General features: G+C 50.3%; 1 protein-coding gene and 1 long non-coding RNA gene across 4 annotated transcripts in view; one reads left to right on the top strand and one right to left on the bottom strand.

The window, feature by feature from the left end:
* SCAMP2 (secretory carrier membrane protein 2) overlaps nt 1–21,616 on the bottom strand; it is a 29,773-nt gene extending 8,157 nt beyond the window's left edge. Inside the window, exons 1-5 of the mRNA XM_002753344.6 lie at nt 21,450–21,616; nt 3,818–3,886; nt 3,262–3,360; nt 1,396–1,513; nt 674–802 (exon numbers count right to left, since the gene is read on the bottom strand). Coding sequence (XP_002753390.1) covers nt 674–802; nt 1,396–1,513; nt 3,262–3,360; nt 3,818–3,886; nt 21,450–21,506 — 472 coding nt within the window. The 5' untranslated portion in view covers nt 21,507–21,616. The remainder of the gene's footprint in view (nt 1–673; nt 803–1,395; nt 1,514–3,261; nt 3,361–3,817; nt 3,887–21,449) is intronic.
* Nucleotides 21,617–21,681: 65 nt separating this feature from the next.
* On the top strand, nt 21,682–25,450 carry LOC144577301 (uncharacterized). 3 transcript variants are annotated; one of them, XR_013520832.1, is made up of 5 exons: nt 21,682–21,715; nt 21,858–21,940; nt 22,096–22,165; nt 22,428–22,524; nt 25,218–25,450. It is a non-coding gene; the product is annotated as an uncharacterized LOC144577301 (long non-coding RNA). The 3 variants fall into 3 exon arrangements; XR_013520830.1 differs by lacking the exon at nt 22,428–22,524; XR_013520831.1 differs by lacking the exons at nt 22,428–22,524; nt 25,218–25,450 and adding an exon at nt 22,271–22,402.
* The last annotated feature ends 1,172 nt before the right edge of the window (nt 25,451–26,622 follow it).

The raw sequence follows: 26,622 nt of genomic DNA on the forward strand, positions 1-26,622 counted from the left end.
GGGAAGGGGACACGACAGAGTTATGACTTGTGCCACAGTCACTGAAGGGCTCCAGTGTGGCGGCCGCTCCCTTGGAGAGGTGAGGTTCTTGCTGCGAAGGCAGCTGCGGAGACAGAGGAGCCTGCTGTGTACCCAGGCGGGGACAGCTCCCAAATCCTGGTTTTATGGGACTTCAAAACCAGGGATCAAAGTAAGTTTCTGAGAGGTGATGGGCAGCCCGGGTATCTGAGGGGAGGGAGTGGAAAGAGGATGCAGAGCCTGGTCCTTGGGGAAGGAAGTCTTTCTCTCGGCAATGCTTTTCCCTGACCCTGGATGGCCCCCAGTGGAGCTGCAGGGAGAGTCTTCTTCCTCACCTTTCAGAGTCCACAGGCCTGTGGGCAGGGGAGGCCCTCACCCAAGGAGGGCCTTTTAGTGCAGTGAGCTCTGAAGGAGCTTGGAAGCCTCTAGTTAGTCCCACCCCCCCATCCGTGGTCTGGACTGCCCCTTTCAAGGAGGTTTCCAGACAGGGAGCAGCCTGTGGGCAGAGGCATCTCCCCAACCGAGCCCAGGCACTGAGGAAGGCTGGAGTCTGCTGAAAGCCAGTAGACCAGGGAGGAGCAGCCAGGCCAAAGATGGGGGCTCTCAAGTCATACCCAATTCGCCCTTGCGCTTGGAGGGCAGGAGTGGGACTCACACATCCACAGATAGTAGAGCATCTTGCATATCCGCTGGTAGTCGGCAGGGATCTCTGTGGAGAAATCCTGATAGAAGCAGGGCTTCACAGGGCACCACGAGGGCAGGGGTGGCCAGTTGTTCTCTCTCACTGTGCAGGAGAAAAACAGTGATGAGGTGAGGGCCCCGCCTCAGAAGGGGCATCGAGGTGTGTGCACGCCAGCACAGTGTACGGGCCCAACCAGGGCTTCCAGAGGGGCTCCAGCAAGCAGGGCTTGGAGTCTGCGTGGAGCATGGAGTCAGAAAGAACAGGATAATGGAACCCAAAGAGACACCAACAAGCTCACACTGAGACAATGGACCCCAGGAAATACAGAGAGCTAAATGGCCTAAATGATTATTTTTATTAACAAGCAGCCCGTAAGTGTGATACCTCAGTTCATCACCATTAGCAAGGAATTATGGGACCGATGCCCCTCTATTATCAAAGAGTCAAGGAATTTTAGAGCTAGGAAGGAGTGCAGAAGTAATTGACAGCCATTACAACCACACTGCTGTTCTGCCTTGCAGCTGCTCTACTGCTCTCCCCAGGACCAGCGTCCTGCCATAAGAAGAGCCCCACAAAGCTCTGAGGCAGCCCAGGAAGAAGGCAGCTCAGGGTGAATGCTGGAGGCCCTCTGCACAGGGCTCAGGACACTCTTCTGTGCCAGGCGGGCAGTCCCAGGCCCCAGCAGCCTCCCTTACCACGCAAGTTGGCCACAGTGTTCTGCAGCTCCCGCTCCTTGCGTTCTAGCTCAGAAGCTTTCTTGTCCAGTTCTTCCTGCTGTCGGAGCAGGCCTGCCTGGGCTGCAGACACCACGGCCTGGAGAGAACAGGGGAGGTACAGGAACAGTCAGACACAAGAAACAGAAACAGAGAGGCCTTGCCCCAGGCAGGGACAACCAGCAGGGTGTCCCAGAAGCAGTCCCTGCCCCACAGAGTGTCTTGGGTACCAGAGACCACCACAGAGAGGCCAACCTGTCTTCCACTGCCCTGCCTTCCTGGCCCCTTGGCCATGGCTAGGCTCCCCTCTCCCTTCATCCCTAAGCTTGAGTTGGGAAAATTATCCCCAGTGGCTTCTCTACTTCTCCCCGATATCAGAGTCAAGGTCATCGATTGTGACCTCTGGGAAAAAGGCTTCACAAGAAACTAAACGGTAATAAGAAACCCACAGACCCAAGTCTCATTTGAAGAGCTGGGTGTGTGAGAGAAGGAAAACTGTGCAAGCCTGCTAGCCGTGAGTGGAAAGAGGAGACACGTGAGGGTACCTGGTGTGTACCTAAGCCTCAGGATCTGTACAAGCACCCTGCCCCCTGGCCTGCCCCCGGAAACTGCCTCCTGAGGTCCCCCTAAACTGAGACTGGCAATGCCCCAGGACAGCCCCTTAGGTGTGGTCCTGCCCTGCCTGGCTTAGTGGCAGGCAGAGTCCATGCTTATCTCCTCTCCAGGCAGGGCAGAGCCTCTGAGTGACGGTAAGGGACTGACTGTACGTGAGGCTGAACAGACGTGGCCCCGGGGCCCTACATCTGCTGGCAGCTGCTGCCGTTTGGGTGAGATTCCTCCTGAAGGATGAGACTGCAGTCCTTTTTAGGGAGAGATCTCAAACTGGGCCTCTCACAGGATCACAAACCAGGCGCACGTGTACACAAACACATCAACCTCTCCAGAAGCTCTCCAAAGACCTAAGGCTGCCTTTGGAAGGTTAGTTTCAAGGACTGGGGGCAGAAGCAGGAGCAGAACCTACTCCCCTGTGCCATGCTGGGGGTCTTAACCTCCTCCAACTCTGTGACTCAATCAAGAAGGACCCAGCTCCCTACAGCCCACCACCCAGCTGCACAGAAAGGCACCCTGCACCTGAGGCCTGCCTCACTTCCACAGGCCTCTGGGGCCTGGGAGGGGCACAGGGCAGGCTCCAGGCACCCTGCCCTTCCTCCTGCTCATCTATAACTAGGCCTGCCTTTGGAAGGCTTTGCATGTAGCTGTCTCTGATACTATCTCCTCCTAGGGGCATCTACCTCTCTGAGAGCTCGCCCACTGCCAGGAATTGGGCAGGCAGGACCTTGCTGGCCTAAGCAGGAGCTGCAACACACAACTCCACCGTGGGTCACACTCATGGGGGCAGTGAGGTGGCGCAGTGGGGCGCCAGGCACAAAGCAGACAAGATTCACAGTATTTAGTGAAGGGAGGAAGGAAGGTGAGAATTAATGAAGTTTAAAAAAAAAAAAAGAGATTCTGGGCCCTAGGAAGAGGGAACAAGCCAAAGGCCTGAGAAGGACCTGGAGGGGCACAGCAGGGACACATGCTCTCTCTGGAGGCAGCAAGTAGCCCAGCTGGTGAGCAGAGCTTATTTCTCTGTGGTGGTGGTGGTGGGTGGGATGGGGGAGTGAGGATGCTGATTGGCACAGCAGCCCCTCTACTTGTAGGTGACCAGATCCAAAGAAGTTAGTAAGAGGGCCCCTGGTGGGGCCGAGGGTGGAAGCTGGCTGCTTGCCCCCTGCCTCAAGTCTCAGCAACAGGTCTGGTATTTCCCTCATGGGAGGGAAAAGGCAAAGAGTTCTTTGTCAGCAGTACCTGGGGGGTCGGCTGGGTGGGCTCCACTGAGGGCTGGAGAACCGCTGGCTGCGAGGACCCAGGGAGTTGTGTGACAGGAACTGTTGTTGCTGCATTTGTCTACATGGAACAGATCAAAGGACAGAAGTGAGTGGGACTCCACTAGTTGGTGACTGGGGGGCAAACCCACAGCAGGATGAATGATGTGCCCTGCTGTGAGGGGACTCCCTCGAGGCCTGCACTGGGCCTTCCCCTGTGGCTTCCTAGCCAGCAAGCCTCAGGTTCAGGCCATCTGATCCCCAACCCAGCACCCCTGGCTTCGCTGGGTCCAGTGCCCTCAGGCACTGCCCTGACCTCCTTGGGGAGGGGCCGGTCATGGATCCCAAGGGGAGAATTTCACAGAGCACCTGGTGGCTTTCCCATCCTTACCCCGCCTCCTGGGTTCATGTTAGGACTGTCCCTTTGAGGACTGCTACTTCTCAGAGCTCCTTCTGTCCTTGCCAAGTCTCCCTGCCCCAAAGGCCCCAGCACCACCCCAGAGGGCCACGGGACCCGGAAAGAAGGCATGCTCACCAACCTCTGAGAATGGGTTGAATTCTGCCAGGCCGCCCTGCGGGGCATTGGTCAGCTGGGTCACAGAGGGATCCTGAGAAGGTGAGAAAGAGCCCTCAAACACGGAAGAGAAAATTCTGGCCAGGGGCCACAGGGGAGCTGGTGATGCCTGGCTGAAGTGGGGCTGCTGATCATCTTCCTGGGAACCTGAAAAGCCTCTTTGTTTTTTTGTTTTTTTTGAGATGGAGTCTCGCTCTGTTGCCTAGGGTGGAGTGCAGTGGTGTAGTCTCGGCTCACTGCAACCTCTGCCTCCAAGGTTTAAGCGATTCTCCCTGCCTCAGCCTCCCAAGTAGCTGGGATTACAGGTGCCTGCCACCACGCCCAGCTAATTTTTTGTATTTTTATTGGAGACAGGGTTTTGCCATGTTGGCCAGGCTGGTCTCCAACTCCTGACCTGATCCACCTGCCTCAGCCTCCCAGAGTGCTGGGATTACAGGCCTGAGCCATCATGCCTGGCCGAGAAGCCTCTCTGGAAGGGTCCTGTGCTTGCCCTTGCCACACCACAGTTGCAGTCCCTTCTGCCTTCCTGGAAAAGGTTCAGCCCAGAAGAGACCCAGAGCAAGCTTCACCCTGAGGCCTGAGAGTACGCACCACACAAGCTCCTGTTGGTTCCCTGTGCAGACTCAAAATAGTTCACAGTATTTACCTCTAGGGAGTGGTTTTGTTTTTTGGCTGGGTGGAGTGCTGAGGGGGCAGAAACTTACTCTTGACTTTATAACCTTTCTGTACTATTTTACTTATAACTCCTCTTATTTTTTAAAAGATAATCTAAGGTGGCCAGGAGTGGCAGCTCATGCCTGTAATCTCAGCACTTTGGGAGGCCAAGGCACGCGGATCACTTGAGGTCAGGAGTTCAAGACCAGCCTGATCAACATGAAAAAACCCCGTCTCTACTGAAAATACAAAATTAGCTGCGCATGGGGCATGCCTTTAATCCCAGCTATTCAGGAGGCTAAGGCAGGAGAATCGCTTGACCCCTAATTTTTGTGTTTTCAGTAGAGACAGGATTTCACTGTATTGGCCAGGCTGGTCTCCAACTCCTGACCTTATGATCTGCCCACCTTGGTTTCCCAAAGTGCTAGGATTATAGCCCACCTGGCCCGTGAAACCCCATCTCTGCAAAAAATACAAAAATTAGCTGGTGGGCATGGTGGCAGGTGCCTGTAATCCCACCTACTCAGAAGGCTGAGGCACAGGAAGAGCTGGAGCCTAGAAGGCGGAGTGAAAACACAAAAATTAGCCAGGCATGGTGGTAGGCACCTGTAGTCCAAGCTCCTTGGAAGGCTGAGGCAGGAGAATCACTTGAACCCTGAAGGTATAGGTTACAGTGAGCCAAGATCACGCCACTGCATTACAGCCTGGGTGACAGAGCAAGACTCTGTCTCAAAAAAAAAAAAAAAAAGAGAGAGAGAGACGGGGGTTTCACCATGTTAGGCAAGCTGGTCTCGAACTCCTGACCTCAGGTGATCTACCCACCCTGGCCTCCCAAAGCGCTGGGATTACAGACGTGAGCCACCACACCCGGCCTCCAGTTCTTTTTTTCTTTTCTTTTTTAGAGACAGCGTCTCACTCTATTGCCCAGGCTGGAATGCAGTGGTACAATCATAGCTCACAGTCGCCTCAAACTCCTGGGCTCAAGCAGTCCTCCCACCTCAGCCTCCTGAGTAGCTGGGATTACATACACGAGCCACCAGGCCTGGCTCATTTTTAAAGATTTCTTTTGTAGAGATGGGGTCTTGCTTTGTTACCCAGGCTGGTTTTGAAGTCCTAGGCTCAAGTGATCCTCCCACCTTGGGCTCCCAAAGCGCTAGGATTATAAACGTGAGATACCTCGCCCCATCCAGATCCAATTCTTAAATACGATGCTAATATTAGACACACTCACAGAGTGACCCCCTTAGTTTATAGATGTAGAAACTGATATTTACCATGATCCTAGGACTCAAAATGAGAGCTCTCTCCTTACTCTGAGCATTTATAGAGCTGGGGGTCAGCATTGAATATGTTTTTATCACAGATACTACCTCTTATCTTCCCACATAAGCCACCAGTTCCTAGTGGGTATGACTGTCTCACCAGCCCAAGGCATACAGCCAGGACTCACTCTGTGTCTGGACGGGCCTCATCCTACAGCCTCCACCCGCTTCCAACCTGCTCTGTGACAAAGAATGTGGCTATGTCCTTCCTGCTGAACACCACTTCTGCTCCTGCAACTTGGACAAAGTGACAGGGTGACGTTCAGGAGGCTCTGTGTGGCTGAGGAATTGGCCCTGAGGTTTTTTCATACGTGAATGGCCAGTGGTTTACTCCCAGAATGATCTGGCTTCCTGCGCGAAAGTTTTGGGGCTTGGTATTGGTTCCCCTTTCAGACGCGGCAGACACCTGGCTACCGCTGAAGTCACTGAAATCGGATCTACCATCCACTCTGGCTCCTTGAGTCTGAGTCACCACAGGACAGAGGAAGAAGGGCCGCTCTGGTAGCAGTTTCAGGTGCTGGCATATAGACATCTGGCCAGAGTACACATGTTTACTAGGTGACCTCCAGGCCCACAGAGGTGCCATTTCCTTTACAAATGGCAGACAGAAAGGGACTATGGATGGGGATGATAGGGTGACTGCCCTGTCCACTCTGACCCCTCCTCTTTTCCTACAATCTTATTATTATTTTTTTTTTAGAGATGGGGTCTCGCTATGTGAGTGCAGTGGCTATTCACAGGCGCGATCCCAGTACTGATCAGCACGGGAGTTTTGACCTGCTCTGTTTCTGACCTGGGCTGGTTCACCCCTCCTTAGGCAACCTGGTGGTGCCCCACTTCTGGGAGGTCACCATATTGATGCCGAACTTAGTGTGGACATCTGATCGGCATAGCACACTATAGCCCAGAACTCCTGGGCTCAAGCAATCCTCCCACCTCAGCTTCCCGAGTAGCTGGGACTACAGGCATGCGCCACCGCACCCAGCTCCTACAATCTTAAAGACATGGCCATGGACCCCCTCACCAGGCTCCTCATAAACAAATCCGATCTCCACTGGTAAGCTAAAAACTCTCTGCCACCACGTGCATCTGTGTCTAGTTCATACTTTCGTTCCCTGGTGCTTGGTGACGAGCCTGCGGCAGCACAGCAACTCAGGGAAGGTTTGAGAGGACATGCGGCACGCTGTAGGGCCTTCCACTTCTCTAGGAAGCACTGCCCAAGAGCCAGGGCATAGCCAACAGGGGGCACCTGCACCACAGCAGCAGCCCAAGGGCCTGGAAGCACGCTGCCCAGGAAGAACCACCTAAAATGCGGGTATGTCCCATCTAAGAAAACCTAGGCTCTTGCTCAGAGATATGTGTGGCTTTAAGATAAGCTGAGTCCTGGCAAGAAAGGGAGGGAGGAGGAGGAACTGGGGAAGGAAGCTGACATTTACTTAGTGTCTCCTGTGTGCCAGACTCACCACACAATGATGCTTCTGTGAAATTCTAGTCACCCCAGAACTGGCCACTGTGTGAAGTTGTCAAAAAGAGGGTTTTGCTGGCCTTCCTTGGCCTGGTTCGTTGAGACACTTATGACTCCCTACTCCAAGGAATCCACTATTTATGATGACTTTCCTTCTCTCCTGGTACCTAGGAAGGTACTCATTATACCCCATACATGAGAGAACTGAGAGAGTCATTCCAATCAGCTTCTCTGTTCTGTGGCTCAGCTCAGGACCCTGGCTGAGAAAAGCTACAATACAGCTCCTCATTTAACCCGCACAACAGTCTTATGAGGGTTTTTTTTTTTAATTTATATTTATATTTGTATTTGCATTTGTACAAATGAGAGAAGGGAAGTAGCCTGTTGAAGATCTCAGGGGTAGTGGCTCAGCCGGCTTCTGAATCCAAGTCCGTCTCCAGTGGCACAAGACGGTAAAGCCGAGAGGGCACAGCTTCCTGAAGCCTGGTAAGGAGCCTGACAAATTGAAGGTGCTCAGTGAATATGTGACTGAATGAATGAACTCCACTCCAGAAGGGCACAAGGGGTTCTGTTTGTTTCCTTATGAGACTTTGAAGAGCAGGTTCTTGAGGAACACCTTTGGTAAGACATATGCACAAAGAGCCTTTTGAGTAAGGACCACACTGACTGGCCTAAATGAGGACCATGAGCTTTTACTCCGAGTCACAAATAGGAAATCAACAGCACAAATTTTCTTTCTCACTAACTGAGCATCAACTAACGGGCTCTTAAATAGGTCAAGTGGGATGGTGAGGGGTAAGTTTCACCTACGAAGAAGGAGTAACTTGAAACCCCCTGCAGTGGCCAATGCCCTTTACTGAATTTACAACAAATAAAAGGCTCTTAACCTCAGTTCTTTTCATTCAGCAACCAGTTATAGTGTGAGGAACCTGCCACAATGAATTAGACACAGCTCTCGCCCATCTGGAGTCCACAATTTGGTATCTGAGACAAGTGGACACCCCCTGAGGGAGTGCTGGGGACCATGGCAAAGTACAGAGCAAAAACAGAAGGAAGGGGAGACAGCTCGGCAGGGTTTGAGAAAGGGAAGACAGAGAGCAAAGGCCCAGATCAGTAAGGCCCCCCACCACTGCAGGGCAGGCGGGCGCTTCAACATAGCTGGAGGCTACAGGCACTGAGGGAAGAGAGGCAGGCAGAGTTCTGCTGCAGATTTGCCGGGGAGGGCCAAGAAAACCACACTTTTTTTTTTTGAGACAGAGTCTCGCTCTGTTGCCAAGGCTGGAGTGCAGTGGTGTGATCTCTGCTCCCTGCACCCTCTACCTCCCAGGTTCAAGCGATTCTCCTGCCTCAGCCTCTGGAGTGGCTGGGATTATAGGCATGAGCCACCACACTAGGCTAATTGAAAGCCACGCTGGTCACTGGTTTGGAAACCTCCCTCCACGTGTTTCACAGGCTGAGTTCTCTGTGACTTTTCCTTGCTTTCCCTTCCTGTACTCCACCCAGGCTCCCAGTGTGAGGTTTCTTTCAGGCTCCAAATAAACACATTATGTAAGTATCTCATGGACTAAAAAAATTCAGGGCCAGCCGGGCGTGGTGGCTCATACCTGTAATCCAGCACTTTGGGAGGCTGAGGTGGGAGGGCTGCTTGAATCCAGTTTGAGATCAGCCTGGGCAACATAGCGAGACCCTGTCTCTTCTTTTTTTTCATATTAAAAATAAAAAATAAGTTTAGGCCTGGCATGGTGGCTCACGTCTGTAATCCTAGCATTTTAGGAGGCCAAGGCAGGCAGATCACCGGAGACTAGGAGTTCGAGACCAGCCTGGCCAACATAGTGAAACCCCGTCTCTATTAAAAACACAAAAATAAGCTGAGTGTGGTGGTGCACCCCTGTAATCCCAGCTAATTGGGAGGCTGAGGCAGGCAAATCACTTGAACCTGGGAAGCAGAGGTTGTAGTGAGCTGAGACTGCACCACTGCACTCCAGCCTGGTCAACAAGAGTAAAACTCAGCCTTAAAAAAAAAAGAGAGAGCGCCAGCCGGGCGCAGTGGCTCGCGCCTGTAATCCCAGCACTTTGGGAGGCTGAGGCAGGTGGATCACGAGGTCAAGAGATCGAGACCATCCTGGTCAACATGGTGAAACCCCATCTCTACTAAAAATACAAAAAATTAGCTGGGCATGGTGGCGCATGCCTGTAATCCCAGCTACTCAGGAGGCTGAGGCAGGAGAATTGCCTGAACCCAGGAGGCGGAGGTTGCGGTGAGCCGAGATCCTGCCATTGCACTCCAGCCTGGGCAACAAGAGAGAAACTCCGTCTCAAAAAAAAAAAAAAAATGCTGGGCGCGGTGGCTCATGCCTGTAATCCCAGCACTTTGGGAGGCCGAGGTGGGTGGATCACGAAGTCAAGAGATCGAGACCATCCTGGTCAACATGGTGAAACCCCGTCTCTACCAAAAATACAAAAGATTAGCTGGGCACAGTGGTGTGTGCCTGTAATCCCAGCTACTCAGAAGGCTGAGGCAGGAGAATTGCCTGAACCCAGGAGGCGGAGGTTGCGGTGAGCCGAGATCCTGCCATTGCACTCCAGCCTGGGTAACAAGAGCGAAACTCCGTCTCAAAAAAGAAAAGAGCCATAGTTGACCTTGGTGCTTTCTAACCTGGTACCTGAGAATCCGTCCTAAGAAAATATCACAAAAACATGTAAAAATCTGTACCTGCAATGATAGTCATAGCAGCAGGACTTACAATAGGAGAAAAAAGCGGGAGAGACAAACATCCAAGACAGAGAGCACAGTATGTTTTGGTACATGTCCCCTTGAAGGCCTAAACGGCTATTAAGGATCACAGCTATGAAGACAGTGCAGCAATACAAAAAACGCTGTTACATCAATCCCAAATTATGGGCCAGCCACAGTGGCTCATCCCTGTAATCCCAACACTTTGGGAGGCCAAGGCTGGCAGATCACTTGAGGTCAGGAGCTCCAGACCAGCCTGGACAACATGGTGAGACCACCCCCGCCCCCATCTCTACTAAAAAAAAAAATACAAAAGTTAGCCGGGCGTGGTGGCATGTGCCTGTAATCCCAGCCACTCAGGAGGCTGAGGCAGGAGAATCACTTTAACCATGGAGGCGGAAGTTGCAATGAGCTGAGATGGCACCACTGCACTCTGGCCTGGGCAACAGAAAACTCCATCTCAAAAAAAAAAAAATACAAAAAAATACAAAAATCAGCCAGGTGTGGTGGTGGCACCTGTGGTTGCGGCTACTCAGGAGGCTGAGGCAGGAGGACTGCCTGAGCCCAGGAGGTCGAGGCTGCAGTGAGTTGTGATTGTGCTACTGCACCCTACTCTGAGTCACAGAGACAGACCCAATCTCTAAAAAAAAAAAAAAAAAAAAAAAAAAAAAAAAAAAAAAAGAGAACCTACAAACCCAGTAAGATAGCAAGGTACACTCTCAGACCTCGCTTCCTGCCACAGGCTGTGATGTAAGGAACCATCCGGAAAAGCAATTCTAAATTACCTGGCCTGGCATTCAAGGCCTTCCAGGATCTGGCACCACTCCTCTAAAGGACTCTACCGCCAAACTGGGCCCGTTGCTATCTCCTCCCACCCCTGTCTAGTCTCTCCATACACAAACCATTCCATGCCAAGCACTGGGCTAGGGACACCTAGAAAAAGTCTGGATTCCTGCCTTTGAGAAGCAAATAGTACAGAGAATCACACAGAAGCCAGGGCAAGAGGTGATGGTACATGATCAGCACTGTAATAGGGTGAGAGCAGACACAATGGGATCATAGAGGAGTGAGCAATTAAGCTGTCTGCCAGAGTCAGGGAAGGCTCTGCTGAGCTGGAATCTCTGTTGTATCTTGAGAGACGAAAGAAACTTAGCAGACAGTAAAAAGGAAGGCAACCACATTTGCAAAGCCACAGAATCTTTAAAAAGAGCTTGCACATGTTCAGGGGATGGGGGAAGGTTATGGAGGCTGTGGATGGGGTATGCGGAGAAAAGGGTCTGGAGTATCAGGGAACCAGTCTGAAGAGGGTGGGGCCAGACTGTAGGATTTTGGATGTGGCTCTACAAGCAACGGGGAACACCTGGAGATTTGCAGGCGGAGGTGCTGTGGTCATTCTCACAGCAGTGAAGGGAGTGCAACAGCGTGGAAGGACAACAGTGGGGAGACTGCCTGGGGCACAACTGTCAATATGAGTGAAGTGAGGACCAAATTGAGGGACGGCAGCTGGGGATGGAGAACAGGAGGAACGTGAGGGACTGCGGAGACCTTCCTCACATCAATACCACAGGCTCAGCAACTCTGGGTTGGCCTGAGAATTGAAAGACTGCAGGGCAGGAAAGGGAAGGGAAAGAAAAGAGTTGAGGCTGGGAATGGTGGCTCACGTCTGTAATCCCAGAACTTTGGGAGGCTGAGGCAGGTGGATCACTAGAGGTCAGGAGTTCAAGACGAGTCTGGCCAACATGGCGAAACCCTGTCTCTACTAAAAATACAAAAATCAGCCAGGCATGGTGGCACATGCTGTAATCTCAATTAGTCAGGAGGCTGAGGCAGAGAATCGCTTGAACCCAGGAGAGGTGGAGGTTGCAGTGAGCTCAGATCATGCCACTGCACTTCAGCCTGACTCTACCTCAAAAGAAAAAAAAGAAAGGAGTGCTCGAAATAAGTGATTGTGGGAGAGGAGGAACAGGTTTATCAAGGGTGGGTGTGGTGGGGTGGGCAGAGGATCTGAGAAGATACTGAGTCAGATTGGAGACAGCTGTGGAATATTTCCGGTTGGAATGACTGGGAAGGTGCAGGTGTGAGCTGGAAACAGTGGTTTGAGGCTCAGGAGGAGGCTGAGAACTACAGATCTAGATCTGGGATCGCTGGTATGTGGATACTATTCTGAAGCCACAGAAACAAAGGTATAAAGTGAGAACAGGGTAATCCCAGCACTTTGGGAGGCTGAGGCAGGATTGCCTGAGTCCAACAGTTCAAGACTAGCCTAGGCAACAAAGTCAGACCCCGTCTCTAAAAAAAAAAAAAAAAAGCCAGGCATGGTGGTGTTTGCCTGTAGTCCCAGCTAGTTGGGAGGCTGAGGTGGGAGGATTGCTGGAGCCTGGCAGATTGAGGCTGCAGTGAGCCATGACTGTGCCACTGCACTTCAGCCTGGAAAACACAGTGAGAGGGATGGACGGATGGATGGACGGACAGAAGGAAGGGAGGAAGGAAGGAAGGAAGGAGTTTAAGTTCTGAACTTCCAATAATGTGAATAAAAACAAAAAAAGAACTCTGGACTCTGGAATACTCTTAAATGTACGAGACAGGAAATGAAACGGGCTGAGGAAGGTGAGAATTAGCAGGATAAAAGAGGCCAAGGATGGAGAGAATTCAAGAGACTGGCGAAACAAGCATGTGAGTCACAAGCAGCAGACGCATCCCAGGCTCATGACTCCCCACGCGACCACAGGATTGTTAGGTGCGTCGCTCGTGTAAAAGAGACCACCAGGCAGGCTTTGTATGAGCAACATGGCTGTTTATTCACCTGGGTGCAGGTGGGCTGGGTCCGAAAAGAGAGTCAGCAGAGGGTGGTGGTATAGGAGTTGGTGTTATAGGTTGGGGCAAGTGGTCAGTTAAAGGTGGTAATCTACTTTAGGGAGGGGAAGGGCATCACCGGATGCATGGTCACAAGGGTAGGGGTATTTATTGTAAACAGGTATGATCATAAGGGTAGGGGTTATCAATAGCAAGCAGAGGGGAGGGTGAGGTAGAGGGGGATCTTGAGAAACCTACTGTCCAGCAGGGAAGCTTTGCAAGGCTGAGCAGGAACAATGGTTGCAGGTTGCAGGGAGAGAGCAAGTAGTTGAGGCAGGAACAAGTTGTTTCACTTCTTTCTGTGGCCACCTGTGGTTACTTCAGACTTTCTGGCTCCTGGGGACCATCCAGAGGTGTATGTGCGGGTCACCAAGGCTGTAATGGCCAGGCTTGGACTTGGAGGCCTGACATTGATCTAAGAGTGCGGATATGCCTGGGGGTGCAGGGGTGAGGGTGGAGTGCAGTGTGACACCAAGCAGGAGCGACTTTTGGTTCTTGGCACTCCTTCACCCAAAAATAGCATTTTCTGGCTGGGTGTGGTGGCTCATGCCTATAATCCTAGCATTCCAGGCCAAAGAGGGCAGATCACCTGAGGTCAGGGGTTTAAGACCTGCCTGACCAACGTGGTAAAACCCCATCTCTACTAAAAATACAAAATTTAGCCAGGCATTGCTGGTACATGCCTGTAATCCCGGCTACTCAGGAGGCTGAGGCAGGAGAATTGCTTTAACCTAGGAGGTAGAGGTTGCAGTGATCTGAGATCACGCCACTGTACTTCAGCCTGGGTGACAAAGCAAGACCCCATCTCAAAAAATAAACAAACAAACAAAAATAAATGAACAAATAAATAACCCTGTTTTCCCATCTGCCAGGCCTTCTGCTCTCAGCCCAAGCCCTCTGTGCCACAGGGCTGTACCATTCCTCCTGAGACCCCTCCCCCAACTCCTTTGGACAGTGCCCTGATCCCACTTGTGGTATGCTGTCACTCTCAGTAAGCATTTTTTTTTTTTTTTTTTGAGACACAGTCTTGTTCTATTGCCCAGGCTGGAGTGCAGTGGCATGATCTCGGCTCACTGCAGCCTCCACCTCCCGCGTTCAAGCGATTCTCCTGCCTCTGCCTCCCAAGTAGCTGGGACTACAGGTGCCCACCACCACACCCGGCTAATTTTTGTATTTTTAGTAGAGATGCAGTTTCACCTTATTGGCCAGGCTGGTCTCGAACTCCTGACCTTGTGATCCACCTGCGCTGGCCTCCCAAAGTGCTGGGATTACAGGCGAGGCACCACACCCGGCCTCAGTGAGCATTTCTTAGCTCTCCTGCCGGAGGCCATTGACCACATAATGTGCTCATTTACCATGGTCTCCTGCACAGGCCTGCGGGGCAGCTCAGCCTCAGGGATGTACACTAACATGTGAGCATCTCAAAGCGGCACTTGCTGATGAGTCACAACTTGCAAATGGGCACGGCACTCTTCTCTGAATGAGCAGCAAGTAGCCCTTGTTTGTCCTGGTTAAACGTTACTGTTTCTCTGAACACAAGATTATCTTACACCAAGTGTTTCTAAAGAAGACTTAGAAGAGTCAAAGTTCACCTGTCTGTCTACCCAAGTTTTAACACGAAGCCTGGCTCCGGGTGCCAAGCATAAAGGCAGGAATCCTCCCATCTGGGCAGCTGTCTGGAGTCAAAGTGAAGCTTTAAGAACCTTGCCATTTTCGAATTTCCTGAGACAATGCTCTGTTACACAGGAAAGTTCTCGCAGGTCCAGCTCGTGGTTCCGAGAATTCCCAAAGTTACAGTCAAGCTGGGGCTGACCCTCTCTGGGAAGGTACCAGAGTCTGCACAGGGAAATTCAAGGAACTTTGTTAGCACTCAAATCATGTTTCTGCCACCACTTTCTCTTCCCACAGGAGAGAAGTATTTCCAATCCTTGGGAAGCAGCCACAACACCGAGATTATCTTTTAACTGCAAGGAGGCAATGTGTGAAAGTGATATCGTGTGACTTGGCAACTTATAAACACTGAAAGGCTTTCTCTGTTCAACACCACCACAGATTCCACTTCCTCTCCTTAAGATCAACGCCGTCTGCCTGGGATAATCTGGCAGAAGTGTCGAGTGGGAAAGCAGCCCCAGCACTTGCCTGGGTGGTCTGATTTTTAGTGGACTGCTGAAAAATGGACGGTACAATCCTTCCCTTTAGCTTTCCACCCCTTCATCACCTTACAAGACTTAGTGAGAAACTTTTGGGAGCAGACACCCTGGATCATTCTGAAGCAGGATGGAAATAGAGGATACAGAGCAGCCACCATAACCAACAGAGGAATTAGGGTGTGCCAGTGGAGGCTGTGAAATCAACAACACTTGGCTTGCAGTTTCCTGCTTCCTCCTAGGAGGTGGGCAAACCTCTGTGGCACACTCATATCTTAACTTCCCATTCATAGCTCTTTCTGTGCAGTTTTCTCATAATCCCAGTTACAACCACCCGCAACAAAGAGGCAATAAAAGCCCATGCCCACAGTGCGAGATGGAAGCTGGCACTTAATAGTGAACCTTGGAGCTGGGCATGGTGGCTCATGACTGTGATCCCAGCATTTTGAGAGGCTGAGGCTGGCAGATAACTTGAGATCAGGAGTTCAAAACCAGACTGACGAGTATGGAAAAACCCCATCTCTACTAAAAAAAATACAAAATTAGCCAGGCGTGTGGGCACATGCCTGTAATCCCAGCTACTCAGGAGGCTGAGGCAAAAGAATTGCTTGAACTCGGGAGGTGGCAGTTGTGGTGAGCCGAGATCGTGGCACTGCACTCCAGCCTGCCCAACAAGAGAGAAACTCCATCTCAAAACATAAATGAAAGAATGAATGAAACTTGGATGAGGAAATCAACTTAATGGTGCGCTGGGAGTTTCGAAGGATATAATGAGTGAGCAGAAAACAGATTTCATGGTCGAGTAACTGTGAGAAATGCTAGGTCAAATAAAGCTGAGCCAATGTCTTTCTGTAGGATTTATCAGAGCCTTTAACACACTAACAAGCCTTGTGAATCTTTATTTTGCTTTGTTTTCTGAGACAGAGTTTCGCTCTATTATCCAGGCTGGAGTGCAGTGGCACTCTCTCAGTTCACTGCAACCTCCACCTCCCAGGCTCAGGAAATCCTTCTGTCTCAGCCTCCTGAGTAGCTGAGTCTACAGGTGTGTGTCACCACACCAGCTAATTTTTTTTTTTTTTTTGGTAGAGACGCGGTTTTGCCATGTTGCCCTGGCCATTCTCGAACTCATGACCTCAAGTGATCCACCCGCCTTGGCCTCCCAAAGTGCTGGGATTACAAGTGTGAGCGATCATTCCCGGCAAGCACCTGTTTGTTTTTTCAACAATTCACAAGGCTTGGCCAGGTGTGGTGGCTCACGCCTGTAATCCCAGCACTTTGGGAGGCTGAGGTGGGGGAATCATGAGGTCAGGAGTTGAAGACCAGCCTGACCAACATGGTGAAACCCCATCTCTACTAAAGATACAAAAAAATTAGCTGGCGTGGTGGCACACACCTGTAATCCCAGCTACTCAGGAGGCTGAGGCAGGAGAATCACTTGATCCTAGGAGGTGGAGGTTGCAGTGAGCCGAGATTGCACCACTGCGCTCCAGCCTGGGTGGCAGAGTGAGACTCTATCTTAAAAAAAAAAAAAAAAAAAGAAAGAAAGGAAAGAAACAACAAACTGGCTGGGCATGGTGGCTCACACCTGTAATCCTAGCACTTTGGGAGGCTGAGATAGGAAGATCACCTGAGGTCAAGCAAGAGCTCACGACCAGCCTGGCCAACATGGTGAAACTCCGTCTCTAGTAAAACAAAAATTCTGGGCGTGGTGGCAGGTGCCTGTGATCCCACCTACTAGGGAGGCTGAGGCAGGAAAATTGCTTAAACCCAGGAGGTGAAGGCCGCAGTGAGCCAAGATCCATACTGCCATTGCACTCCATACTGGGGCAACAAGATTGAAAAACCGTATCAAAAAACCAAAAATGGAACAGGTAGCAATTCCCAAGCCTATTTGACCACAGAACCCTGAGCACCTTTCAGGACTGGCGTTACTCATGACACATATTGACTTAAAGAACTGTCTTGGCCGGGCACGTGGCTCATGCCTGTAATCCCAGCACTTTGGGAGGCTAAGGCAGGTGAATCACTTGAGGTCAGGAGTTTGAGATCAGCCTAACCAACATGGTGAAACCCTGTCTCTATTAAAAATACAAAAATTAGCCTGGTGTGCCGATGCACGCCTGTAATCCCAGCTACTGGGGAGGCTGAGGCAGAAGAATTGCTTGAACCCAGGAGGTGGAGGTTGCCCTGACTAAGATCCCACCACTGCACTCCAGCCTGGGTGACAGAGCGAGACTATGTCTCACAAAAAATAAAAATAAAAACCTGTCTTGGCCAGGTGTGGTGGCTAACGCCTGTCATCCAAGCAGTTTGGAGGCCAAGGCGGGCGGATCACCTGAGCTCAGGAGTTCAAGACCAGCCTGACCAACATGGTGAAACCCCAAAATTTTAAAAATAAATAAATAAATAAAATTTTTTAAATCTGCCTTAAAAAGCCCAAGAACTGTTTTCCAGTGGCAGGGCGGGGGGGATGACAGGGAAAAAAAAAACCCCAAAGAAACAAACAATAATTAAAATATTAAAAATTTAAAAATTCAAAAAACAAAGCAGAAGCACAAGAAGATCTGTATTATTCCATTTCCTCATGCTGGAGAAAAAGGTAGCCTAGCTAATACTAATTTGTTACTTTCACCACTACCAGTACTCTCTCGAGAATGGTGACAACATGATAATGTTACATTCCACTCTTTCCTTAGCCAGCAATAGCCCCAGTGCGGTTTAACACTAATGTGTGAGCTTCAAAACCTTTAAAACAGCACTGTCCTGGGAATGAGATCCAGGTCAGCCCCTTCCTGCTGCTAATCAGCTGATGACTCTGGCACAAATGATCCCCACTGAGGTCTTGGTTTCCTCATCTCTAAACTTAAGAAGTTAGAATAGAGTTCTGGGAATATTCTCAGCTCTAACCGTCAACCGTGGACTCTGAACACTAGGTCTATTTTTGCAATCCACCATTACACTGCGTGACGGAAATAAAAACGACTGTTCTAGAGAGTGACTAGGTGTGACAGTTTCTGAGTCTATCGCCTCTGCACCTGCTCTCTCCTGAACTTGGTGCCAACACCCTGAGTAAATGAAGCTGGGCTCACACCCAGGCACCCAAGGGCTGCACCTCCCAACGTCACAGCCCTGGCAGTCAAGGAAGCAGACACCACCGTCTCAAGGAAACGACTGGCAGCTCTGACCAGAAGGAGCTCAGAGGTCTCACATCCAAAGCTGCTTCTCCCCACACCACTGAGTGCCAAGAGGAAAAGCCCAGCCCAGGATGAGGAGGAGCAAATTGCAGCCAGCCAGCCAGCTGTCTTCTTCCCACCCAGGACTCCCCACCAGATGTGGCTAGGTGACAGGACCACAGCTGCTTCCGGTCATGCCATATCCTGGGGCTGCCTGATGGACAGACTGTCCTGCTAAAATGCAGAAGTTACTTCTACCACAGTTTGAAGTCATTTTTAGGGCTAGAGATGAGGTTGAAGACTTTCAAGCAGCTATTAATACAGGGTAGAACTGTCTTTTCCACTGCTAGCACGGGAGAAAAGCTCTCTGCATCTTTAGACAACTGACTCCCTCTGTCAGACAGCAGCAGACTTTTTATTTCTGATTCTGACACACACACACACACACACACACACACACGAGAGAAAATCATCACATACCACATACCCCATAAGTCTCCAAGATCCTACTAAAACCCAAACCCCAGTATTATACAGCAGTTTTGTAGTTAAAGTCTGTTACCAGAAGACATTGGCAGGAAAAAAAAAATGCAAATGTTCTTCCTTTACTCAATGGATAAAGGTGACTGTTACTTAAAAGACAAGGTCCTTGCGAAAGCTCTGTCAAGAAGCATTAAGCGGCGCCGGGCGCAGTGGCTCACGCCTGTAATCCCAGCACTTTGGGAGGCCGAGGCGGGTGGATCACGTGGTCAAGAGATCGAGACCATCTTGGTCAACATGGTGAAATCCCGTCTCTACTAAATATGCCAAAAATTAGCTGGGCATGGTGGCGCGTGCCTATAATCCCAGCTACTCAGGAGGCTGAGGCAGGAGAATTGCCTGAACCCAGGAGGCGGAGGTTGCGGTGAGCCGAGATCGCGCCATTGCACTCCAGCCTGGGTAACAAGAGCAAAACTCTGTCTCAAAAAAAAAAAAAAAAAGAAGAAGCATTAAGCTACAAGAGGAATGTTCAAAATTCCCTGATGTTCTAAGAAATGAGTTATCAGAATTCGCCCTGAGGGCTCCTGTTGGCTAAGACACCTTGAGACCAATAAAGAAGCAAAACTTTTCACTCTCCTGACAGCATATAATTATTTAGTTCAGGTCTCCTTTCATTTTGTTCTGACCCTTGAAGTGATTCAAAGTGGAAAAACTCATGCTGTGAATGGCAGGAAGGACTCCTTCAAGAACTTCTCTGACACCTGCAGGAAACTTAAAAGCTGCCAATGACCAAAATAAAGGACAAGAAGGGTGAGTTATGTGCCTGGTGACATCCTGACAGAGCAGAACGTCAGGGCTCATAATTTCACCAGCCAGCGCAAACAAGCTTCCCTAGAACGGGTTTTGAGCAGATGTGAAACAAGAGGCACAGGAGCTCTGGTGTTAACGGGAGAAAAAGATCATCCCTGTGCTCTCAGCTCAAAGGCAGAAAGGTGTGGGCTTTAAATAGGAAGACTGTGCTGTGGCTCATGCCTGCAATCCCAGCACTTTGGGAGGCTGAGGCCAGAGGATTGCTTGAGACCAAGACTTCAAGACCAGCCTGGCAACAGAGTGAGACCTCTTCTCTATAAAAAATTGTTTTCAAAGGAGTTAGGCCCAGTGGCACATGCCTGTAGTCCCAGCTACTCAGAAGGCTGAAGTGGGAGGATTATTTGAACCCTGGAGGTCAAGGCTGCCATCACCTCTACTGTGCTACAGCCTGGGCGACAGAGTGAGACCCTGTCTTAAGAAAGAAAGAGGCCAGGAGTGGTGGCTCACACCTGTAATCCCAGCACCTAGGGAGGCCGAGGTGGGTAGATCACCCGAGGTCGGGAGTTCAAGACCAGCCTGACCAACATGGAGAAACCCTGTCTCTACCAAAAATACAAAATTAGCTGAGCATGGTGGTGCATGCCTGTAATCCCAGCTGCTCGGGAGACTGAGGCAGGAGAATCGCTTATACCCAGTAGGCAGAGGTTGCGATTGCACTCCAGCCTGGGCAACAAGAGTGAAACTGTCAGAAAAGAAAAGAAAAGAAAAGGAAAGAAGGAAGGAAGGAGAAAGAAAGAAAGAGAAAGAAAAAGAAGAGAAGAGAAAAAGAAAGAAAGGAAAGAAGAGGAGCCTAGGCATGGTGGCTCATGCCTGTAATCCCAGCACTTTGGGAGGCTAAGGTAGGTGGATCACTTGAGGCCAGGAGTTTGAGGCCAGTCTGGCTAACAAGGTGAAACCCCATCTCTACTAAAAACACAAAAATTAGCCGGGTATGGTGGTGCACGCCTGTAATTCCAGTTTTTTGGGAGGCTGAAGCACAAGAATCACTTGAACCCAGGAGGTTGAGGCTGCAGTGAGCCAAGATTGTGCTACTACACTCCTGCCTGGGCAACAGAGCAAGACCCTGTCTCAAAAAAAAAAAAAAAAAAAAAATGCAGGGCGGCTGTTTCTTCCTCAATTGCTGTTCAAAAGGTCAGGCCAACTCACAGGTCAGTGCATCTCAACTATGCTGCCATCACACACGGGTCCATCAGATTAACGTTTCTTGTGGGTCCAGACTCTTTTAGAGCCACCCTCATCTCTCCTCCCTTCCTAACTCGGGCTCTCGGGTCAAAACCCACTCCAAACTAGACCCATGGCCAAAGTGTGGAATTTTTATCAAGGTCATTTTTCAACTTAGGCTACTTCGCGCCCTCTCCCAGCCTTCTTTCCCTGACAAATCTCAGGGGTTCTCCTGTATTTTATACACTAGTTTGGCTGGTGGTGGAGCGGTGGCAGGTGTCCTGGGCTTTTCCCACCCCACTAGAGGCTTTACCAACTCCTCATTATGTGGCTGTCACCCCCCTCCTAAGGTGACTCAAGACAGGTGTCTACCCAAGAATGAGGGAATGTGATAGCCACATTTCGATTCTCCGTCAAGCTAGGGGACCTCCCTAACGGTCCGACCGTGGCTGCTCCAGTCACCTTCCCCAGCACAGCAAAGTCGGACCAACTACGTCTCTGGGTACTGGAAGACCCCACTCCCTCCAAGGCTTCAGCGCCCCGCCTCCTCTGCAGTTCCACCTGCTGCTAGTCCCGCCCTCCACGCGTTACGATAGGTCACACCTCAAAGTCCGCTCTCCCATTGGGCATATGACCCGTCCGTCCTAGCCGCGTCTCCCGGCTCTGGCAAAGTAGGCTCGGGCGGCGGCCCTTGGCCCTAGAGAAATCTGGGAGCTGGGTGGAGCGGGAGGGCTCTACCTGGAAGGGGTTTACGTCCACTGGGTCCGCGAAGGGGTTGGTGTCGAAAACCGACATGGCGATCGGGGGCCGGCGGGCAAGCTCCTAGAACGCTGCTGCCTCCGGGCACCCAGACCCAGCGACGCTTCGTGTTGACCCTCCACTTCCGGGATCGAGGCAGCAGTTCTGGCGTTGGCCTGGCGCCCTCCCCCCGAGGGGCGTGGTTCTGTGACGTCACCGAGTTCCGCTCCGCCCCCATGCCCAGGCCACAATAGTGCGACGGACGGGTGGGTATTCGGCTTCCGTCCACAACTTCGCTCTGCTGGGGTTTTGGGGGTCTCGGCCGAGGGTCTACGGAGCCAGAGGCGTGGCTGGAGTCCTTCCCAACTGCCTATCAGTCTGATACCTTACAATTTTATGTTTCTAAAGCAAACTCTGAAAAATGGGACAGTAAACAGCCCCTTCACTTCCCTAGAGAGCAAGTTTCCAAGGGCCGAGGACAAAAGTGACAGGTGAGCGAAAGGCTTTGGGAGAACCAGGAAAGCGTCTCCTCTGCAGAACGTGTTCCGGGAGAGAGAAATGCAAGGACCGTCCAGCAGCCCTGCACCCAAACTGAGCCTCCTTCTTTTAGGGCTGCTCGTTCTCTGATGTCGTTTCATCGTTTTAGGGATGAAGGTTCCTGGGCGCATCAGCTTTGGGACCTGAGTTGGGACTTGAACCTGGGCATCAAGCATTTAGTAAGTGAATGAAGGAATTCAGCAACAGAGCCTCCTCAATCATTGGGGTGGTGGCTGCTTCACTCTCCATACCTCCGTTTTGTTTTTTTTGTTTTATTGCGACAGGTTCTCACTGTCGCCCAGGCTGGAGGGCAGTGAGGCGATCACGGCTCACTGCAGCCTGGAGCTCCTGGGCTCAAGCGATCCTCCCACCTCAGCCTCCTGAGTAGCTGGGACTACAGCTGGTCGTTACCATACCAGCTAATTTATGGATGTTTTGTAGAGATGGGAGTTTCACTGTGTTGCCCAGGCTCGTCTCAAACTCCCCAGCTGAAGTTATCTCCCGCCTTGGCTTCTTAAAGTGCTAGGATTATACTCAGGTGAGCCCCTGCCTGGCCAAATCCACCTGATTTATTTGGATCTCTCTGGTATTATTCTTCTCTGCTGTCATCGAATCCCAGCCACTGTCATTTTCACCCTGGACTAATACAGTGCTGTTAATTGCTGTTAATCTTTTATTGATTGATTGATTGATTGATTTAATCTATTGTTTTTATGTTGTAATCAAATATCTGTTTAAAGGGGGCAAAATTATCACAAAACTTCATTAAAATTTTTCAATTAATTTCCATGAAGAGTTGGGTGTGTGGCTCATGCCTGTAATCCCAGCACTTTGGGAGGCAGAGGTGGGAGGATCACTTGAAGCCAGGAGTTTGAGACCACCCTGGGCAACATATCAGGACCCTGTCTCTACAAAAAAAAAAAAAAAGAGGCCAGCCTTGGTGGCTCACACCTGTAATCCCAGCACTTTGGGAGGCCGAGGCAGAGGGGATCACCTGAGGTCAGGAGTTCAAGATCAGCCTGGTGATCAACATGGTGAAACATCGTCTATACGAAAATACAAAAATAAGCCAGGCATGATGGTGAGTGCCTGTAATCCCAGCTACTCAGGAGGCTGAGGAAGGAGAATCACTTGAACCCTGGAGGCAGAGGTTTTTGTGAGCCGAGATTGCGCCATTGCACTCCAGCCTGGATGACAGAGCAAGACTCCATTTCAAAAAAAAAAAAAAAAAAGGTGGCCTGTGCCAGTACTCTCAGCCACTCAGGAGGCTGAGGAAGCAGGACTGTTTGAGCTCAGGAGGTCAAAGCTGCAGTGAGCCATCACTGCACCACTATACTCCAGTTGAGTGACAGAGTGAGACCCTATCTTAGTTAAAGGAAAAGAAAATCAGGCCAGGCATGGTGGCTCATGCCTGTAATCCCAGCACTTTGGGAGGCAGAGGCAGGTGGACCACCTGAGGTCAAGCATTCAAGACCAGCCTGGCCAACATGGTGAAACCCTCCTGTCTCTACTAAAAATACAAAATGAGACAAGTGTGGTGGTGCACATCTGTAATCCCAGCTACTTGGAAGGCTGAGGCAGGAGAATCACTTGAACCTGGGTGGGGGAGGTTGCAGTGAGCTGAGATCATCATACCACTGCACTCCAGCCTGGGCAAAAAGAGAGAAACTCCATCTCAAAAAAAAAAAAAAATCCATAAAGGCCCAAATTCTTTTTTTTTTTTTTAAGAGATGAGGTTCACCATGGTGGCCAGGCTGGTCTTGAACTCTTGAGCTAAGGTGTTCTCAGTTGATCCACCCACCTTGACTTTCTAAAGTGCTGGGATTCAGGCGTGAGCCACCGCACCCGGCCCCAAATTCTTAGTTTGTCTTCAAAGTCCTAAAGGACCTGCCCCTGCCTTTCTCTCCTTCTGACCCCTTCTGGTGCCCAACCCCCAGCATTCCAGCCATGCTAGTGCTTTTCAGATCCACAAACCTTCCTTGTGCCCTCCTGTCTCAGGGCCTTTCACATGTGTTCCCTCTACCTGGTATCCATTTAACCCATGCCCCACTATCATCCTCCAGTTAACCTCTCCTTACCCTTCAAATGCAAGTTCAGATGCCTTTCTTCAGGGGTAGCTTCCCTTCATTCTCCTGTTTACATCAGCAGCTCACACCCAGCAAAAGCTCTCCTAACACCCTGTACTTTTCCTTCACAATACCTATTGCAGATTGTAATTAATACTTGTATAGGTGGTTCTCTACTCCTGTCTAGGTCTCCTTCACTAGACTGGAAGCTCCATGAGGGTAGGGCTGAGGTCTGTTTTGCTCACTCTTATATTTCTGCCACTAACATAGTATAAAGCACATGATACGCGTTTATTTTTTGTGTGGATTTTTTTTTGTTTGCTTTTTCTGAGACAAAGTCTCACTCTGTCACCCAGGCTGGAGTGCAATGACATGATCTCAGCTCATTACAGCCTCTGCCTCCTGGGTCCAAGGGATTCTCCTGCTTCAGCCTCCTGAGTAGCTGGGATTACAGGCATGTACCACCATGCCCAGCTAATTTTTTTTTTTTTTTTTTGCAATATTAGTAGAGACTAGGTTTCACCATGTTGGCCAGGCTGGTCTTGACCTCAAATGATCTGTCCACCTCAACCTCTCAAAGTGCTGGGATTATAGGCATGACCCACTGCACCCAGCCCACATGCATGATACACATTTAGTAACTGATTCCCTCATCCATTTCATTTGTTTGCTTGCTTGTTTGTTTGCAGACAGGGTGTTGCTTTGTTGCCTAAGCTGGTGTTGAACTCATGGCTTCAATTGATCCTCCCACTTTGGCTTCCCAAAGTACTAGGACTATAGCTTCACACCAGTGCACCTGGCCATCCATTTCTTTCACCTTCCTCTCTCCTATCTAAATCCTATCGTTTAGGGTTCAGCTCAGCTTTACTTCAGGAAATATCTGCACACAAGTGGGAGGATGCAGAATAATTCATTTTGTATCCCCTTAGAAATTGCCTGTCCTGCCTGGGTGTGGTGGTTCACACCTGTAATCCCACCACTTTGGGAGGCCGAGGTGGGCGGGATCACCTGAGGTTGGGAGTTCAAGACCAGCCTGACCAACATAGAGAAACCCCATCTCTAAAAAAATTTAAAAATTAAAAAGTAAAACAAAATTCTCTACTAAAAAAAATACAAAATTCTCTACTAAAAATACAACATTCACCAGATTTGTTTTATTCACCAGATGTGGTGGCGCATGCCTGTAATCCCAGCTACTCGGGAGGCTAAGGCAGAGAATTGCTTGAACCTGGGAGGTGGAGGTTGCAGTAAGCCAAGATCACACCACTGCAGTCCAGCCTGGGCTACAGAGCAAGACTCTGTCATAAATACATATTACGTATATACATACATACATACTCTGACGCCTGAATGCTCAGGAAGACTGATTTGAGTGATAATAAAACTATCTTCTGCACAGCTGGCTTTGCATGAGTTTACTCTTTCCCCATTGCAGTTTCGCTGTCTCAATAAATTGGCTCTGTCTCGGCAAGGGGAAACTGTTGGGCGGTTACAATCTCACAGGGTTGTTTTGAGAGTTGATGGAAAAAGCAGTGTCTTGTTCTCCCTCACAACCACAGACTCCCTCAACAGTCATCCACCACAGTACGTCCGACACCTGCTGTGTGGGTTGTTTCTCCACAAGTCAAGCAGTTCTGCAGCAGACACTAACTGGGTGTCCTTCAATTTAATTTAGTTCCCACACTTTCTACCTGGAGATGGTGTCAGATTGCGACTGCAGTAAGTTCATTACCAGATGCACAAATCAGTATGCTGAGGCACCGGGTTGCAGCAAAGAAAGGTTTGTTTAATCAGGGTGACCTAATGAGGGCTTGGGAGAAAACCCTAAATCTATCTCCCCAAGGAGTTTAGGGTTAGGGATTCTTTTTTTTTTTTTTTTTGAGATGGAGTCTCACTCTTGTCACCCAGGGGCATGATCAAGGCTCACTGCAACCTCTCCCTCCCTGGTTCAAGCAATTCTCCTGGGATTATAGGAACCTGCCACTGTGCCCGGCTAATTTTTTTAGTAGTGATGGGGTTTCATCATGATGGCCAGGCTGGTCTTGAACACCTGACCTCAGGTGATCTGCCTGCCTCTTCCTCCCAAAGTGCTGGTATTACAGGCATGCGCCACCATGCCTGGCCGGGTTGGGGATTTTGTGTTTGTTTTTTGAGAGTCTCGCTCTGTCGCCTGGCTGGAAGGCAGTGGCGCGACCTCCCAAGTAGCTGGGACTTTAATCTCCACCTCCTGGGTTCAAGCGATTCTCCTGCCTCAGCCTCCTGAATAGCTGGAACTACAGATGTGCGCCACCACGCCCAGCTAATTTTTTATATTTTAGTAGAGACGGGGTTGCACCATGTTGGCCAGGATGGTCTCCATCTCCTGACCTCATGATCCACCCACCTCAGCCTCCTAAAGTGCTGGGATCACAGGCCTGAGCCACGGTGCCTGGTCCTTTTTTTTTTTTTTTTTTTTTGAGACAGAGTTTCATTAAAGGCATTCGGTTTTAAAAGAAGCAAAAAAAAAAAAAAAAAGAGAGAGAGAGACAGTTTCACTCTTGTCGTACAGGCTGAAGTGCAAAGGTGCAATC

This window comes from Callithrix jacchus, chromosome 8, assembly GCF_049354715.1.
Source record: "Callithrix jacchus isolate 240 chromosome 8, calJac240_pri, whole genome shotgun sequence".
Classification (NCBI taxonomy): domain Eukaryota; kingdom Metazoa; phylum Chordata; class Mammalia; order Primates; family Cebidae; genus Callithrix; species Callithrix jacchus.